The 19,181-nt window shown below is 37.3% G+C and overlaps 2 protein-coding genes across 9 annotated transcripts in view; one reads left to right on the top strand and one right to left on the bottom strand.

The window, feature by feature from the left end:
* Window positions 1-16,335, bottom strand: part of FBXO8 (F-box protein 8) — a 38,679-nt gene extending 22,344 nt beyond the window's left edge. Inside the window, exons 1-2 of one of the 2 annotated variants that reach the window (XM_059697627.1) lie at window positions 16,093-16,335; window positions 793-1,129 (exon numbers count right to left, since the gene is read on the bottom strand). In XM_059697627.1, the coding sequence (XP_059553610.1) occupies window positions 793-1,121 (329 nt within the window). In that variant the 5' untranslated portion in view covers window positions 1,122-1,129; window positions 16,093-16,335. Of the gene's footprint in view, window positions 1-792; window positions 1,130-15,741; window positions 15,940-16,092 lie in introns of those variants that run through there. The other variant, XM_059697628.1, reaches the window with a different exon arrangement.
* Window positions 16,336-16,481: 146 nt separating this feature from the next.
* The window catches only part of CEP44 (centrosomal protein 44), a 31,049-nt gene continuing 28,349 nt past the window's right edge, over window positions 16,482-19,181 (top strand). For 5 of the 7 annotated variants that reach the window (XM_059697626.1, XM_059697625.1, XM_059697622.1 and 2 more), the window contains exon 1: window positions 18,069-18,177. Coding sequence is in view for 1 of the 7 variants with exons in the window: in XM_059697624.1 (XP_059553607.1) it covers window positions 18,128-18,177 (50 nt within the window). In the remaining 6 variants the exon portion in view is untranslated. Of the gene's footprint in view, window positions 16,904-18,068; window positions 18,178-19,181 lie in introns of those variants that run through there. The other 2 variants (XM_059697624.1, XM_059697621.1) reach the window with 2 other exon arrangements.

Raw genomic sequence — 19,181 nt, 5'->3', positions numbered from 1 at the left:
TAGAAAAACCAATGATTCTCCTATGTTTGAGAATATTTTCACAACTCTAGTATATGTACTTTTTAAGGATTAATGTAGATTCCATAGAGCAGATTCTATTCCACCAAACATTCTCAGATTTATAGCTTAAATTTACACTGGTATAATAGCTGTTAAAATTTCTATAATCTACATTCAGTTCAGCAAGTAAATGATCTCTTTGCTTTCTAATATTTGCCTACTTATTGATTACATAGTGGTTAGAAAAAAATAAAAAGTAGGTGAAATATTCACCAGTTAAAATTTATGCTAATAAGCACCTCTGACCAAAAAAAAAAAAAATATATATATATATATATATATGTATATATATATATATGAAAAAACCATAGTCATACTCCATCTGTAACCAATGGAAACAATAAGATTTGAAGAATATTTATTGATTTTTTAAGTATACTTATTCTTTATAAGGGAAGCACAAACTATACCAGGGTTGTGAACACTAAATTTTGGATTATAAATTCTCACTTAACAACTTGTATTTTTAGAATAAACTGACAATTTTTGACTTAAAATAAACTGATGCATCTTGATTGATAACCTCTCTTATAACTATAAATCATTATTTTATTTTATACTGCCCTTCTTTTCCTAATATCAAATTTGACTGTGATGATAACTGTATCTTGATTTTCCAGGTTTTAATAAAGAACAACTCTGGTTGAAAGAAACATTTCATAATACAAATATAACTAGCATAAAAAGAACAATTAAGATGATTATGTTTAGAGATATCCGAGTTGAACTTACCCTTGCCACAGAAGTTCATCATTAGCGAGGTCCTGCCAAACACATGAAGCTAAGCAGAGGTCAGTTGCATTCAGGTAGGACAAGATGGTAAAGCTTAGCTCAGGAGGCAACATTTCCAAATTAATGAATCCTTCCTGTTCTTTAGATTTCCTTGCCTTCAAGAGATGATATATATCAATGCCTCCTTGGACTTGTTTACGATGACTGCTGTTAGAAATGCTGCTGGCAGCCATTCTCCTGGTCTGCTCTCTGCTGAGGTAGCCTTGTTCACTATAGCCTTCCTGTTGGAGCTGCTGGTTTCTGGCCACTCTCCACAGACCCTGACCCATCTGCAAGCCTGGGAGAAAGCCAAAATGTAAAAAGGTTAAATTGAAAAGGGAACCTGCGTTTCCCAGTGGTACAACAACTCTGACATGAAGCATTCATTTATCAGAATTAACATTCCTCATGAAAGCATATTAAGGAGTAATATATTATAAAGAATAGCTGGTACATCATACGTAGAAAACTTGGACAGAGAAAGTTTCAGAAATATTTGGTTTGATTATCACCTTTATCCCAGTTTGCTAACTACTTTTAAAGTCCACAGGTGACATAATAATTTTTCACATGGTGAGATTTAAAAGTTACTGGTGTCCTAAAGACTCTTACAAATTATAATTATGTGGACTTATGGGCCAGTATTAAATAGAGCTCTGATCCGAGCACAGGACTTGAGTTAAAAGGCCTCTAGACCCTGCTTTTTATCACAACTCAGGCTAAGCTAAGCTAGCCCCTTTTAACCAAACTCCCAGATGCATAACAGCTGTGAAACAGGCTTTTAGTTTAATTCTTGCCAGTCTACATTTATGTTGTAGACTGTAATAAAATGTAACATAGGCCCTGAAGTCTAATTCAGAAACCTTATAAATTAGACACCTAGAACTCCATGATAAATAGCTCAATAATGACTATTTGGTTTTGTTGTTGCTTTAAGTAAAAATAATGTAGACTAATTTTCCAGTTCTTTTCCATATAGGCGTATGGATTCCTCAGAGATAACTGGAAAAGGCAGACAAGAGTGTGCTCGTCTCCTCCACTCTACCCACTGACCTCCAACCAGAGCAGTTCCACATTTATCTGTTGCAAATATTGGACTTCATCGTATATAAACATATAGAAAATTAATGGCCCGGGCTTTGCATTTGATCTTAGCTTTAAAATAAGTAACTTTTCCTAGGCAAATAAATTCATTACGAAAAATGAAATCAGAAAGAGCTCTTAACTAATATAAGTAGTTATTTTCATGATCTCTTTTCCTAACAAAATATTCTTGTTTTATAAACCCAAGTTGATTACTAGAATGTGTGCATATTTCAAAGTTTGGGGGAAAATTGATTTTTGTATAAAATCATTAAACTAAATTTCATAGCATAACCAGACCTTAAAATATGGGTTTGTTTTAATTAGCTGTTTACAATAAGGACTAACAAAAGATAACAAAAGCAAAAACAAAACCAAGAAATAAAATCCACGGGTGGCCAGAACTTATGAAAATTATCAGGAACAATTTGAAAATTGAGTAGGATTTCAAAAGATGTCAACGATATTTTTTTCAATATCTATAAACACATGACTCATGTGTACATTTATGGAATTACTGGCTATTATTTGGATAATAGCCATTATAACAGATCACTTATTGATGAAAACAAAAAAAGAATCCAGCATAATTTTTCACTCTTCCTTCTTACAGTGAACTGTTTACACTTACAGGAGCTTAAATTATTAAGGGATGGGGATACAAAGAGAAGAAAAATATTAATGATTTTAAAATGTGAGGAAATTTGTTTTCGCAAAGAAACCACAAAAGATAATCTTTCCTCCCTACAACACAAAGCACAAGAATTGTAGCAGTTCCTCTATTCGTGATTAAGCTACAGTGATTACATTCTTATTTTTATTATAGAATCTTTTTTTTAAAAATATATTTTATTGATTTTTCACAGAGAGGAAGGGAGAGAGATAGAGAGCTAGAAACATCGATGGGAGAGAAACATCGATCAGCTGCCTCCTGCACATCTCCCACTGGGGAAGTGCCCGCAACCCAGGTACATGCCCTTGACCGGAATCGAACCTGGGACCCCTCAGTCCGCAGGCCGACGCTCTATCCACTGAGCCAAACCGGCTTCGGCTATTATAGAATCTTAAGACAAACAAGACAACCCACAGATTGGGAGAAAATCTTTGCAAAACACTTATTTGATAAAGGACTGGTATCCAAAATATACAAAGAACTCTTAAAAGTCAACAATAAAATAAACAAATAACCCACTTAAAAATGAGCAAAAGATCTCAAGCCACCTTACCAAAAAAAAAATATTTACAGATAGCAAATACGCATATGAAAAGAGGCTCAACATCACATTATTAGGCAATCACAAATCCAAACAACAAAGACATAACTACTATTACACATCTACTAGAATGACTGAAATCCAAAATACTGACAACACCAAATGCTGGCAAGTATGTGGGAATGCAAAATGGCACAGTCACTTTACAACAGTGGTTCTCAACCTTGGCTGCACATTAGAGTCACCTGGGAATCTTTTTAAAATCCTGATTTCTGGGCCTCATCCTTCGGAAATTCTGTTTCTTTGTTATGGGGTGGGGCCACAACATTAGTAACAAAGAAACAGAATTTCTGGAGGATGAGGCCCAGAAATCAGGATTTTAAAAAGATTCCCAGGTGATTCTAATGTGCAGCCAAGGTTAAGAACCACTGCTTTAGAAGGTAATATGGTTATTTCTTAGAAAACTAAACATGCTTTTACCGTATATGTTTATAGCAGCTCTAGTCATAGTTACCAAAACTTGTAAGGAACCAAGATGTCCTTCAATAGGTGAATGGATAAACTATGGTACATCCAAACAATGAAATATTTACTACAAAAAAGAAATGCGCTATCGAGCCATAAAATGACATGCATGAAACTTAAATGCATATAACTAAGTAAAAGAAACCAATCTAAAAAGTCATATGTAACATGACTTTAATTATGACATCCTGGAAAAGACAAAACAAAAAAGGTATTATTTTCATCATGGCTATTTCTGCATTAATCTTAGCAAGAAAATATCTAGAAATCACATTGATTGCTAAAGTTCATGTAGCCTGTCATTTTAGATACTTAAACTTATTTGTCTCTTTACCTTAGCACAACTAAAGGTAAAAAAATCAAACATGGTAACTATGGTATTTGAAGTCTCAAGGTTTAAGGCATTTAGTATCAATTTCAGTGTATTTCCCCTACAGCATCTTTCCAGTGGCATATGGTTAAGCAGCTGTTGTTCCTCTCAGGGATGTTGCTAGGAAACACAGACTCAGGGTGATTTCCCTAGGCTCTGGACTTTAATGGGGATCACTAAAGTTGAGCGCTGAATGTGATTCAGAAAGCATCCGGCAGGTAGAAAGAGGTAAAGCCAGCAGCTGGTTCTTAAATAAAAAGTAAAAAAACAACACACACACACACACACACACACACACACACACACACACACAAACTTGATGGGGAGAGGGGAAGTTTTAAGCTGATGTACACATAATTCAGACAAAGAAAACGGCATTTTCTATTCTCCTACTGTTAAATAACACTGCAAATTGCCCTTTTGGGACTCCATTTTTCTTTTAAAGCAGTTGTTGATACTGGGCAAGAACACAGTACAATAAACCACTTGAGGAAGATTAATATCATAAGTTTATCCGATAGAGAAAAGAAAGGGTGTTTATAGTGTTCCACCCCACTCCCAATCTTCATTAGGGTGACAGGGATGTGGAATGTGAATGGAACTCCCAGAAAAGTGATAAAACTCTCAAAAAGACATGATATCCATTGCAGACATTGTGAAGCAAGTCATGGATGGAGTGGTGTTTTGGACTCTGAAGTCCAACAGAGGAGTTTAAATCCTCACTCCACTGGTTATTACTTACAGGACCTTGGGGGACTTACTTGATTATTCTAAACTTTAGTTTCTTCATATATAATGTAAAAAAATAATACTTAGAGCCTAAAAGGCTGTTGTATTAGATGAGATAATGCATATAAAGTTTCATTCCACAGCTAATAGCCACTAAGATGTTATCTATTACTTTGTTTTGACAAAATAATATTTTCACAAAGTAAAAATCATGAGTACTTTGGTAAAATATATTTAATGATGCTTAATTGTCCTCATGTTCTGTACACCAAATAATCTCATTTGTTCATGTTGACACTTGCTTAGCATGGTAAGGTTTATTTACATAATTCTTCATCCTCTATCTGATATTTTAGACATGGTTATTTGTTCCCTTCATAAAAGCAATTCTTTTATATCAATGACTACATTTTAAAAAACCACCAAAACCTAAAAAACAAAATCCTGCCTTATGTTTCACAAAACGTTTTGAACTTCGGCATGCCTTATGGTGGTGTCAATAGAAATGGCATGAAACAGGGCCTTATATTATCATTAGTAAGCTTCAACATTTGGCTCTAAAAGAGAGAGAAAATATGATAGTTTCATGCTGAGTTCTTACATGATTTCAAACTCTTAAAATTTGTCATTTGTGTCAATTACTTGGTCAAAAAATTAAGCTGCATAGTGGAATCACTGACTAGGCAAAGAGTTTCAAACTAAATAAAAATTAAACACAAAAATAAATTAAATATATGGATTTTGTGAAATCACCTATTATTTGTTCACTCAAAACAGAGATATTTCTTTTTTGAAAACAATACTTACTCTTATAAGAACACTAGTGGCCCCGTGCATGAAATTTCATGCACTGGCACTGGGGGGCGGGGGGGGGGGTGTCCGTCAGCCCGGCCTGTGCCCTCTTGCAGTCTGGGACCCCTGAGGGAATGTCTGACTACCAGCTTAGGCCCACTCCCTGGACCCCTTTGCTCCTTACCACCTGCCTGCAGCAGAGGCGGAGAGGCTCTCGCCACCGCCACTGCACTCACCAGCTGTGAGCCCAGCTTCTGGCTGAGCAGCGCTCCAGGGGGCAGCTCCTGTGTTGAGCATCTGCCCCCTGGGGTCAGTGTGCGGTTTTGCTGTTTGGTCAATTTACATATTAGGGTTTTATTATATTGGATAATTAGTCTATTTCATGTTAAGATTAAAAAAACAGTCAATTCTTATAGTTCTGTAAAATCACTGCAAACATGGAATTAGCAAATATTGAACCACTGCTCCTAGAAGAAATATGGGGTTAGGTTCCTGTGAGCCTTTAGACACATTTTTACCAGCTGATCAATACATAATTTTGTTTTGTGTCTTTCTATTGATTCACTACCACAGAACACACCAATTCTGAAAGAAGCGTATCTAATGGGTATTTTCTCCGTAAAGCACTACCACAGCCTTCTTAAACTTAGGAACACTAGACAGCTCTTCAGCGTTACACTTGGGAGCCATTTTAAATCACAAAATCATCAACAAATGGCATAAATGGGAAAAATGTGGCACTATATTAACCACGAAAAAGATTTGTTTACAACATGAGAACTAAAGCAGGCAGAGTGTTCGTTGGCTTATTCAAACTTAGCTGGAAATGTGTGCCTCCACAGATGCAAATTTTTGCAGCTCTGCAAATGTCCAATAATGGCTGGAAAAGTGTCAAGAAAATTGATTTGGGGATAAAAATATTTAATGAGTAGACAAATTCACTAATACAAAATCTGCAAATAATGAGAACTGTAAATTAATAGTATTCTAGATGGCCCATGCATTTTTCTTCCAAATGTGAATATATTTTGTTAAAGTTTATCATCTTCAGAAGATCTATAAAATTATGAAACCAAAGATATTTCTAAATGTGGAACCAAAGATATTTCTAAATGTGGAAATAGTACTTCATTATTTATTATCTGATAGAAATAAGCAAAAATTTCATAATTACTTGCGTTACAGAGGAGAAATTATGTTAACAAAAATCCTCTAGAGTCTAGAAGATATCAAATTTGAAATTTTTCTTTTCAGAGGACAAAAGAAGCTATGTGGCGGGGGAAAAAATCAAGGCAATTAGGACACATATTTTCTTATTTTTCAGACTGGTGATAAAATCGATACTTATAAACAAAGATTTAGATACTCTAGTAAGTTTAAATTCTTCATAGAGCATGGTTAATCCAAATATAATAAAACTTGGAACTCCCTTTTAAATTGGATGAAGTATCATATGAAGCAATGGCCAAATAAATATTATTCAGGAATTTGTATTTTCCTGGAATTATGCAAACCTGGCTATCAATTTAACTAATCTTGATTGTTTTAATACAGTGGTCAAACAATGCTCCCACTGTCTCAGAACTTGGTTTTATATTGCTTGGTTTAAAGGTCAAATATTCGTGCTCAATTCTGTACTAATCACAAATGTACTCCAGGAGTGGACAGGAGATTCAAAAACCTGGCACTAAAGGCTATTGAACAGGGATTGGTAACCAAATTAAGTGACCTAGAGTACTCAGTGGTGCTATGGATAAATGTCATATCAGCTAAATGACAGAGGGGTATTTTCATTTATTTAAATTTTTTATTTCAGTACTATCATATCTTGTACTTCAAATTTAACTTTCTATTCCAAAGTCCTATGTGCCGTGGCCTAGTAGCTAGGTTGACAAAAATGGATATTAACATGATTTTAGGACTGATTCCAGCATTTTTCAAAAATAAAGTCTTTGGAAAATATTTACCAAGAAGAGTGCATACAGTTTCTTACTTCAAGATCCGTTTATGGAGCAAACAGCCACTAACACCTCTAAAGGACCTGTCGTACCGTCAACATTTTAGGCACGGTACATGTAGTGTTATTATGCATCATTGATAATTTTCCTTCTAAAACAGCTCTTTGGGTATTACATAACTTAATTTTAATATTCTGAGCTCTAAAATTCTTTCAATTCATTCATAGTTTTAGAAATAGGTTTTAAACCAGAATTAAGATAAATATAAATGGTAGGGTACCATCTCATGAACATGATTTATGACATAAGGCAGCGATTTTCAACTGGTGTGCCACAAGAATTTTTAAAACATGCAATACCTGACTATTCAGTCAGGGGTGCTGACCTCTTTTCCCTTAGATTGTAAAATTTAAAAAATGACAATAGCCAATACAACAATAGTTGTCTGGTGTGAATGAATGAAAATCATACCTTTTTCTTTTTTTTAACAGATCCGCAAAAATATATTTTTTGGTGTGCTGCAGAATTTTAGTAGTTTATGTGTGCCATGAGATGAAAACAGTTGAAAATGGCAGACATAAGGTATCAATTGGACAGCAGATAGAAGAAAGAATGTTCTAACTCACTTTTGAAAAAATCTTATGGTCAACTTTTGTCTTGTTAGAAATAGAAGACTGAGCCCTAGCTGGTTTGGCTTAGTGTATATAGCATCAGTCTGCGGACTAAAGGGTCCTGGGTTTGATTCCGGTCAAGGACACATACCCGAGTTGTGGTCTCAATCCCCAGTAGGGGATGTGCAGGAGGCAGTTGATCAATGATTCTCTCTCATCACTGATGTTTCTATCTCTCTCTCCCCCTCTCCCTTCCTCTCTGAAATCAATAAAAATACATGTATTTTTTAAAAAGATGTAAGATTGAGCACATATAATTATCACTTTTCCCTTCTATTAAAATGAGAGAAAAGGAATAAAAATTGTAAAAACTAAACCTGTGAGAGAAAGGAAAACAGGATGTTAAGTGGACATGAAATGTCAACAGATTTCTGTAATGTGAGAGTGGAAGGGGAGTGCTTACTAATGAACCCATGAAGAGGAAGGCGGAGAAAAGTCTGGAAGAGCAGAGAGAAAAGTACATTACAGAACCCTCAAGAGGCTTTTAGGGGTCCAAATCACAGTATAAAGATGGTAGTAATTCAGAGCAAAATGAGGAACAAAAAAACAGGATTAACATCTCTGGGTCACTGTTACCTTACTTACACAATAATGAGAAAAAAAATCCCCCTTTACAATTTTTTGTGAGAATTAAATGTGCGCACATGGAACAACAGACCACAATTTAGCCACCAACACACATACATCATGTGTCTAGAATGCTTACACATCTATTTCAACCCCTTTTCTTACCTAAGTAAAATGAAGAGGCAGACAGTTTCACTAAAGAAATTGAATGACCATAGAGAAAAGACTCCGCTCCTCTCCTACTCGCATTTACAAGTGGCCCAACATAATGGCTATCAGACCAGAGCAAAGGCAACCCTATGCAGATGCATACATCTATAGATCAACTTTTTATTGTCTAAAAGATCCAATGTTCAATCCTTAAAGTGCAGCTGAGATACATAACAATCACCTGGTTTATTTTTCCTGATTTCACCCAGTGACTCCAATCAAAATTAAATTTAATCTTAATCTAATAGACATAGTTATAAAATCATATACTTTACATATGACATATCTTGAGAGTTTGAGTAGAGTAGGAACCCACTGAAACTCTGCTATATAGGAATATGGTAGAACGGTACATCTTTCTCCCAACTTTCCCCTTTGCAATCCACTTGGGATCCCCCACCCCTTCATTCCCTAAGGCAGTGGTTCTCAAGCTTCTGGTCCTTTTAAATACAGTTCCTCATGTTGTGATCCAACCATAAAATTATTTTCGTTGCTACTTCATAACTGTAATGTTGCTACTGTTATGAATGGTAATGTAAATATCTGATATGCAGGATGGTCTTAGGCGACCCCTGTGAAAGGGTCGTTTGACTGCCAAAGGGGTTGCGACTCACAGGTTGAGAACCGCTGCTAAGGGCTACCAAGAAACTCCTTCTTAAATACGGAATATGAATGTCCAAAGCTTGTATTCTTAACCACCAAATCACATGCCCTGAGTTGTTAGAGCCCACAGATGGCAAAGGCAACCTACCATCTGTTTCTTCATCACTGGCTCGCATCTTTTACCTCTGTCACTGCTTATTAGCTCCATTCTTTCCCAGCTGTGCTTCTCTTTCAGGCTACTGTTCTTGTGGAAAGCACAGAGGCTTTGATGTGAAAACAAGTCTGGTTCAAACTCCAACATAGAATCTGACGAGCCTGTAGTTTGTGGTCCTCATTTGCCACCTCAGTAAAATAATGGCTAATTCTGACCCAATGGATACTTAGAGAACCTACCCACAGTAGATAGTTTACAATAAGAGGTAGTTTTGTAGCCACCCCTCACGCCCTTTTAATGATAACACTTATTTTGTTTTTTCCCATTTCAGAGTACACTTGATTATTTTGGACTTAATTACCTGAGTAGTCATATCCTGGTTCTAAATTTCATTAATTTAGGATTTGTGAAATTTGGAGAGATTCCATTTACCTTTGGTAGGAGAAGAAAATAACAACTAGTGAATATATAAAGTAGAAGGTAACTTTGCTTAGATTGATATATAAACACAAAGTTTAGCAAATAAGGTCAGTGATAACAAAGATAGCGTTTTGGTATTAAGTACTAACATATTTAATTGCTATTGATATGTTAATGGTTAGAAGTGTTCTTGATACTGTTACTCTGGAGGGCGAATTTAAAATTGGAGCTCCAATTATGCCATATAGTGTGTGACTGTAAATATTTCAAACAAGATTTCTGAGCTTCTATTTCCCATAAAAGAGGGGAATTCACTCCTATCTATTTTATAGGGTTGCTAATGAGCCTTAACTAACATACCATCTATAAAAGCCTCTTTTAATTGGGAAAGCTGTATGTAGGTCCTACCTCACTTTCTTTTTTCCTAATGCAAACATCTGAGAAAAAGCTATACCTATTTTTTGGACACGATTTTGGATGTCGTTTTCTCTTTTTTAAAAAAGTTTTAGTCTAAACGAATTTGTTGCAAGCAGCATAAAGGAACTTCCACCTAGAAGGCAGTATACATTAGATTAATTACCAACAACTATATCAGTTAGTTTTTAAGAACAATAATACTTTTCTATTGATTTCCAGTAGATGGCTATATTTCTAAAAGGGATGGTGATTTGGACTGACTGCACTTGTAATGCCTTGCCTTTTTTTCAAAAGGGCAGAGCATCTACAAAAGAATAAGATAGAAATTATTTATTAATAGCGATTGGAATATCTAATATAAAGCCTGTATTTAAAATATTAAGCAGTTTTAGTCAAAACATGTCCTTGTGACAGACATCAAATAAAGCACTCTTCTGTAAGAAAAGGCTAGCTGTACTAAGGCTTTTAGTAACTCCATGACACTAAGCATTCAAATGGCACATCCTGTGGAGGCAACTCTAAGTAATAAAGAATGGTTTATACCCTATGCAGGTAGAGAATACACAATGGCAGATGGGAAAAGTATAAAGGAGGCTGAAGGTCTTAAAAAAAGCATTCTGCTTTAAATGCTCTTGTTTGAAGCAAAATGATTCCGTAAGTCTCTTCCTGAGCAAACAACGTTAAATTACTGGTTTGCAATGATTGACATGAAAAATCTCATTTAAATACTCATTATAAATGGTTAGTTTTCCTCGATATTTCTTAGGTGTCTACATAGTGGAATTTATAAATAAGAAATTTCCTACCTCAGAGATAGAGATCTAAAATATGTACCAAAAGAGTTATCTCTCAAATGCAATTTATATTAACATTTAAAGATCAAGGATGTTCACTTATTTGTATCTTTTTGACAATTTTCATTTTTTTTTCCTAGTAGAAAGAAGTAACAACTATGCTTTCGTTTTTAAAAATCTTTAAGTGATATTATGATATTACTCAATGGCATAGGAACATAGGAGATTCTGTGAGAAAGTATTTTCTATGTGACATTTAGAATCAATTTGGCAGCCCAGCATTTACTTCCCTACTTCCAAAAGAACAGACCACCAAAGTAGTTTAGAAAAGTCTGAGTAGAGAATTAAAAAAAAAAAAAAAAAGGAAAGGAAAGAAAAAACCTGATAACCAATCACACCTCTAAAATTGAAAGGCAACAACTGTAGAGAAATGAAGGAAGGGTCCGTCCACAAGGAGGTCTTTCTAAGGAGAAAAGGGAAATAGCTAAGTACTAAGAGGTCACAGGGTACATTAAACACATAAAAAAACCCAGTCATTAAATTTAAAGATCTGGTCCTGCAAGAGCAGTTTTTGTTCCTAAAAGGCATACCAGTTGTACTTGTTTTAATTCACAAAGATTTACAATAATACTTTGTTTTCTGGAGGTTTTTTCCTGCTCTTTAATTTGATTCTATAATGAGTGTTACCAAATGGCATCTAAACAAATGTAAAAATTAAGATGTGTCATTTAAATGTAACCCAAAAGCTGAGAACTGCGTGCCTATTTAATCTCTTCAGCTTTTTTCCCCCAAAAAATGTTCCACTGTTTTAACTTTTAAATAAATTTATCATACTTCTCACCAGCATTATTTTTAATTACACTGGTTCTTCCTTGACTACACTATTTACTCAACCCAATTATAATCAGCAGCTGCCTATCCCAACTCACCTCCTCAGGACATACCACACTCCATCCCCACCAACCACAATGGCCATTCCTATGAGAGTTGTGGAATTAAATATAAAACCAAGACTATAACTCTTACTGAATTACTTTTATACGAAACAAACAATATATTAAATAAGATAAATATCAAAGGAAGCCCCAAATAGGAGGAAAATCAGAAATGAGATGAGAAACATCTAATAATAAAGATTCCAACACAAAACATGGTTTTGATTCAGGCTCCTTCTTTAACTAGTTGTGAGTACTGCGCAAGTTATTTAAATTTCAAAGTCTCAGTTTCCTCACCTGTAATACAAGGATTTTGAACTTGGTGATCCCTAAGGTCTCTTTTAGCTATAAAATTCTATGATTCTATAAAAATAAAATGAGAAAACATTCTTTTAGAAGGTAAAATGCAGAGGTGATGGAGACAGATGCATGTATGTGTGTTTGAGTGTATTTAGCATCTGCCCTTCCCATCTCTTTTCCATGTTCATGACTTCTACAAATCACTATTCAGCAAGAGCCCAGGGGCTTGTTCTCCAAGCATGACTCACTTGCTAAAATCTTGCTCCTTCTTTCAATCAGTTTATGAAATCCTGTGCGACCTATTCTTGAAGAATATGCAAACTGCTGATTACAGAGCTAAACTCCCTAAATCTGCTGCTTAAATTTGAAACCACAAATATCTTTTCTCATCTTTATATCATAAAAGTATTTGCCCCAAATATGATGTAATCTTACTCAAGTTAGGACATTTTAGTTTTAGTGTGGAATCTATGTCAATAAATTTGTCAGAATAACAAAATAATGAGAAAAAAATAAATGGGGAACATAAATTTTTAGAAGATGTATGATATTAACGTTGTTTTAAAATTTTAAGTAAAATACTTCAATGAAAAAGTATCATGGGTTAGATGTATATTTCACAGACTTTCAATATTAATTAAAAAAAATTTTTTTATTGCTTAAAGTATTACAAAGAGTATTACATATGTCTCCCATTTCCCCCCCCTTGACTTTCCCCCAGCCTCCCCTACTCCCCAGTGTCTTGTCAATATTAATTATTTTGATGCATTATCACAGGCCAACCAAGGCATTAGTCTGTTTCCAAATTTGAATGAAGATATAGAAAAACACAGTGTACACAGCAGTTGGCTCATCAATGAACTATAAAATCATAAATCTGAATGACTAATTTCAATGTACTATGAAAAAAAGGTCATCTCTTGGCAATTCAATGTTTTAGTTTACACAAAGCACAACACACACACACAAAACATTCCCTATTAAACTGATCATACATAATAAATTACAATTCATGTTTTAGCTTATCTAGAAGTTATTACCTTAAGATATTGTATGGGTGAAAGCACATCAACTGTGTTACTTTTGTAAGCATCTGTTTAAAATTTTGCAGCCATCTAAGGGCCCCAAACTCCTATAAATGAAGTATGTTAACCTGATAGGGAGCCCCAATTTAAAAGCCAAATTTACAATCTGAGAATTGACACAATCAGGCTGGTATTAAGCCCCTGAGGGATAAGAGATAAACATGAGTAATACTTTACTTACAGATAAGGATTTACAACATCTTTCAAACTTGGAAGAAGCATAGACATTTTTACAGTGGGTCACAGCCAAAATCGTGTCACAAGAAAACCTGAAGTCTATACCTTTAATTTCTGATAAACTTATATGGTTCCCTGACAAAAGCTATGCTGGTAAGGTACATCCAGGTAATGCTGGAAAAGGTGGTACCTGCCACCTAATAGTGCTTAAAAACAGGCATACCAGATGAAGTTCCACTCTAGGACATACCTCTCCCCAATCCCTTTTTGATCTCATACCACCATAACGACTGCCACTGATGTGCCTGCTTTCTACACCAGAAGGCTTCCCTCTACCTTTTCTTTCCTCCTTAAAAGCTAACGTTGCTCATGTTTGTTTTGATACAATTTCAACCATATAAAATGGCAATGAGTAAGGAATACACAATCTCCAGCTGTGATATGCTCTGCTCACAGAGACCTTAAAACACACAAGCATTCCTCAGACACACATCATCCCTCAGGCAGTTCCCCAAGCAAAATAATGAGCCTCTCTTCAAATAATTAGTAGGGGGGAAAAGGGAGACAAAACAAAAAAACAAAAACACACACACCAAAACACTTTTCCAAGAGAGATAAGGCTTGTATAAACTTATTTCTTTACAATCTGACATTACTCCTTGTCTGACTGCATTTCTGCTCAGTTATTCCTATCTATTACCTCCTAAAATTTATCAGGCGGAGTATCTGTTAGGCAGCCTCTAAGATGGCCCCCAAAGATCCTTGCATCCTGGGATTTAAGCCCTTGTGTAATCCTCTCCAGGTAGATTTTGGGTTGGACTATTTACTCACTTCCAACAAACACCATGGCAGTAGTGATGGGGTAAACTTCTGAGATCAGGTTATAAAAGACTATAGAGAGCCTCTGGGACTCCGATAGATTGAAGCCAGCTGCGAGGTTGCGAGGCAGCCCTGTGGTGGAAAGCCAGGCCTGCCAATACAAGGCGAGAGCACTGGGAAGTGGATCCTTCTCCCCCCCAGTGGAATCTCCAGGTGACATCTCAGCCCCCATGTACAGCTTGACCACAACTGCATGAAAGACCAGAGTCAGAGGTGCTCTGCTGAGCGTTTCATGAATTTCTGACCCACAGAAACTTTGATATAATAAATCCTTGTTATTTCAAGCAGCTAAATTTGGGGGCAATTTGTTACTCAGCAAGGGGTAACTAGGGAAGGATCTAATCAGACAAACTGTCAAGTTAACTGGATAAAGATGGGAAGTTTCCTACTCAACCTGAAAAAAATAGAAAAAAACCTGTATTCTTCATTCTCCTCAATTTTGCAAACCATTTTCTTAGGCGGGGGGATTAGGGGACTTCTACCTCAGAAATAAGGTTACCAAACGCCAAACATTAAAAGAGGGAGAAGAAAAACTGAAATGGAAAACATAAATTAGCTCCACCTTGCAGTAGTAAACATCATGATATACTGATTTAGACAGAAACACCTGGGATCCTTTAAAATCTAAATTCCACTGGTTAAAACAAGCATGCACAATTACTAAATTACTAAACCTAAACAAAACATAAACAGAACCTAAAAATAAAACAACGAAAACCTTCAATGGCTGAGGATTAGGAATCATTTATGCTACTCCATCCAATTAATAATATGTCACTGAGCATCCACCATATAAGAAACTAAAGCCCAGTCACAGAGAACCAAACAAAAGATGGGAAAACGAAGAAGCTTTCAAATGTATAACCAAAGTTTGATAACTGAAGCAACTGGCAATCTATCGTGACTTTAACTGTGTTTGCATTCATATTACTGAAAAGTATGTAAAGAACCGAAAACTGTGCTTATGCATAAAAAAAAAAAGCCACAACAAAAAAAAAAAACACCACACAACGGAAACAAAACCTACTTTGCTCGAAAAGCAACACTTGGGTTAGGAAAGGACAATCATCGCCTCTTCTCGGCTTTATTTCAGGATGAAGTTGGGTCACTACGTCGGTCCCAGGCTGACCTTAATGGCCTAGAAAACCCCAGGAACACACCTATTCCCGCCTGCTGACACCGCCTTATCCCCCACTTTAATAAGCCGTCACCGCTGTCACTCAAGAAGCTTTGCACTGTCATTGGTCCCAAAGTCTTGCTGGTTGGCAAGTTTCTACTAACTAGCGAGCACCAGTTATCTTCATTTCCGAGGAGAAAAGTGGGGGAGTGGAGGGGAAAAGAAGCAGGAGCCCTGAAACATCTAGGCTGACGCTGGTACCTGTGCGACCTGCGATCCCCACCGCCGCCGCGACGACTCGGCCTCTTGACGGGGGCTTTTAGCCACACAGAAAAGAGCTCAGCCGGGAACTGGTGCCCAGGCCATTGGAGAAGCCGGTTCAGACGTTCCTGGTTCACGCCGGTGAGGGTGAGGGCGGCGAGAACCTCAGAAACAGCCCCGGCTTCCTCCAAACGGGGCGCACCTCCAACTGCAGCAGCGAGGGCTGCCGACAGCCCGAGGTTTGACGTTTCCTATTGTTGCCGGAAGTGACGTGTGAGGCCTGAGGCTTAAAGCAAAAGCATTTTTATCTCCGTTGTGGACGATTCGTTACAGATTCCTCGTTTCTCACTTCGCCTCCCGAGCCACTCTGAGCATCAAAACTGGGGACAGTTTCTCCTCTGGCAGCTTGGGATCGGACTGGCTGTGGACAAGGCCCTCAGCAGAGTCAGCGTCCTCGGGGGTCTGGACGAACGTGGTGTGGAATCTGCGGCGAGGGATCGTGGAGCGTGGGAAGCCTGCCGCTCCGAAGGTCCGGCCGCGCTGCGTGGCGGGCTCTGACCCGCTGTTGCAGATACAAACGGTCGGCGCGAGAAACGCGCCCGGGCGCGGGCGTGCGGCTGCCCGGGTTTGTTGCTGGCGGCTGGGCTGGTTGCATAGGAACCCCTCCACACCCCTCCCTTTCGGAGTCCGCTTCTCGGCTCCGCGGCTGCTGGGGGAGCCTCGAGGAGCTGGCGAGGCTGCCCCTTAGACTGGGCTGAGTTCTCCTCTGTCTGATGCCGTGACCGAGGCCCCGAGTGTGAGCGATGACCAGGTCTGTCTTTTCGTCCTTTTAAATCTCGTGGAGGGAGGAGGGCCCCTAGACGTGTCTTGCCTATAGTATACCCAACTGCTTACGTCCCTTCGTGACAGCGAAGAACCGTGGCAGCGCATCCTCTGGGATTCGGTTGTGATTTACGGTAGCGAAGTGATAGTCCGCTCCCTCCTGTTGCAGCCTCTGAGCTGAGCTCCTCGGAAATATTGACTGGAAGGAAGAGATGAAAAGTAGTGCATGTGTTCCTTGCTGGCATGTCCCTGGGGTTTCAATATGTTTCCATGTTCCTAGGAGACTATTGATTTTTCCCTCACTATGAAAAAAAAAAAAATCAATCTTGACGTTTTGATTCCGGAATTAGGTCTGTGTTAACCTGTTTTTCTAAAGTTGTCCAAACCTTTCAACAGTTTTATATGTGAACACGACAGTCTGAACTCTGTCTATACTTGTCCCTTACTTCCCTTGTTCCACCCCCCCCCCATTTTCTCAATGTTTTCTCTCCCAGCCCTTTCTCTGTCTCTCTTAGAACAGTGTTTCCCTAATATTTTTTGTGAAAAGTTTTATAAACTTAAACTTTTCCTCTTTCTACTCCTCTATTTTTGATACACGGTTTTTAGATAATATCTAGCATTATGAGCAATGTCACAAACTTAAGTCATCAACCGCAATCGCTGTCGTCAGTGTCGTTGCTTCATTTTGATCAAAAATCCCTCTGAGTTTAATGGCATTCCATTGGGAGGCATCCTTGCATGACTCCCAACAGCCATGATCTCTCGCTCGATTGAAAATGGGGTTCGATTGGGCAGAGCTGACTTGCGGAGAGAGCTCTCTGGAGGAAGCCAGGAAGCAATATTGAGACCATCGTAATGGTTGGATCCATGCTACAAGCTGAGTAATATCTTCTTCTTTTACTTTCCTTTGATACGGGTTATAAAGTGTAAATGTTATTTTTTTAAAGTTATTTTTCATCTCTGAAAGTATTATGTTAAATGTGCATAAGTTCGAGATTGACTTTTTTAATATCTTAATTTTTAATCTTGTTGTAGACTCAGTAAAGCCTTTCATGAAACTATAGAGCAGTAACTATAATTTTTCTATGATTTCACGTTTTGTATCCCTTTATTTTTTTTATTCTATTCTTATCACTTATCTCCTTCACCTACAGATCCAAGCTGTACTTGTATCTTACTCTTCTTCAAAATATTGATTCCGCTGGTACTGAAGATGATGTGTTCCAGGGACATACTTTGTGGTCAGAAATTCCATTACCAGAGGTAGAAATAATGAGACATTGATATATGTTCCAGAACTACAGAGAAAGGAAAGATGGAATAGATACCATAAAGTGTTAAATGAAATGAAATGACCTGTACTAGAAAGATGGAATATGCAGGATTAAAGGAAGTCTGTGGGAAGAAATACAATGTATATTAAAGTTATAGAATGTGAGGGGAAAGGTGCTCCAAGAAGAATTGTCTTAAAACAGATGTGTCTGGAACTTAATCTCAGACCTTCTATAATGGCCAATGACAATTACAGCCAGCTTAGTTCCCACCTCATCTTTTCCTGGAAAGTAAAGGCTGGTCATGTTCATGAGAAGTCATCTCTCTTCTTCCATATATCTGTTGATCCCCAATCATCCTAAATGATGTTAAAAAAGATTTGCCTTTTCGGCCAGTATTTTGTACAATGTGATTTGAGGAGTACTTCCTTTCTTTTCTAGTTATCTCCCATTTGACAGTACCCGAAATTCCTCCTGCCTAAAAATGTAAATGCTTAGTTGAAGTAATTGATTGGCTGAAAAATAGTGACTAAAACACATGCATGAGTGTATAAAAATATAGTCAAAAACCTGTTCTTTACCATATTGATAAAGGAGAGGAGACTTGGATCAGGAAGATACTGTGTTCCTAAAACAGAGAAAAGGTCCAGAATGGGATGCCTAGGAGCTTAAACTAGAAAGCTTACTAAATTTAGGATTTTGCACATTGTTAGACTTATTGCCTCTAGTTAGAAGGTGTGTAGAGAGATGATTTGTATCCTGGGTAACTGCTGGGAGGTTGACTGGGGAAAGATCATGCTCACTCTACTTCCCCTGATTTATGAATTGTTCTGTTTTAATTTTAATGTCAATGGCTTCACTTTAAAGAAGCTTCATTCCCGAAGATTCATTACTCAAGGTATTGTTATATGTTACTAGAGGCCCAGTGCACGAATTCATACACAGGTGGGGTCCGTTGGCTTGGCCAGCGGTCAGGATGATCGGGGCCGCAGAAGG

The sequence above is a fragment of the Myotis daubentonii genome, chromosome 5, assembly GCF_963259705.1.
Source record: "Myotis daubentonii chromosome 5, mMyoDau2.1, whole genome shotgun sequence".
Classification (NCBI taxonomy): Eukaryota; Metazoa; Chordata; class Mammalia; order Chiroptera; family Vespertilionidae; genus Myotis; species Myotis daubentonii.
The sequence above is the reverse complement of the archived record's forward strand: the minus strand, read 5'-3'. Positions and strand labels throughout refer to the sequence as shown.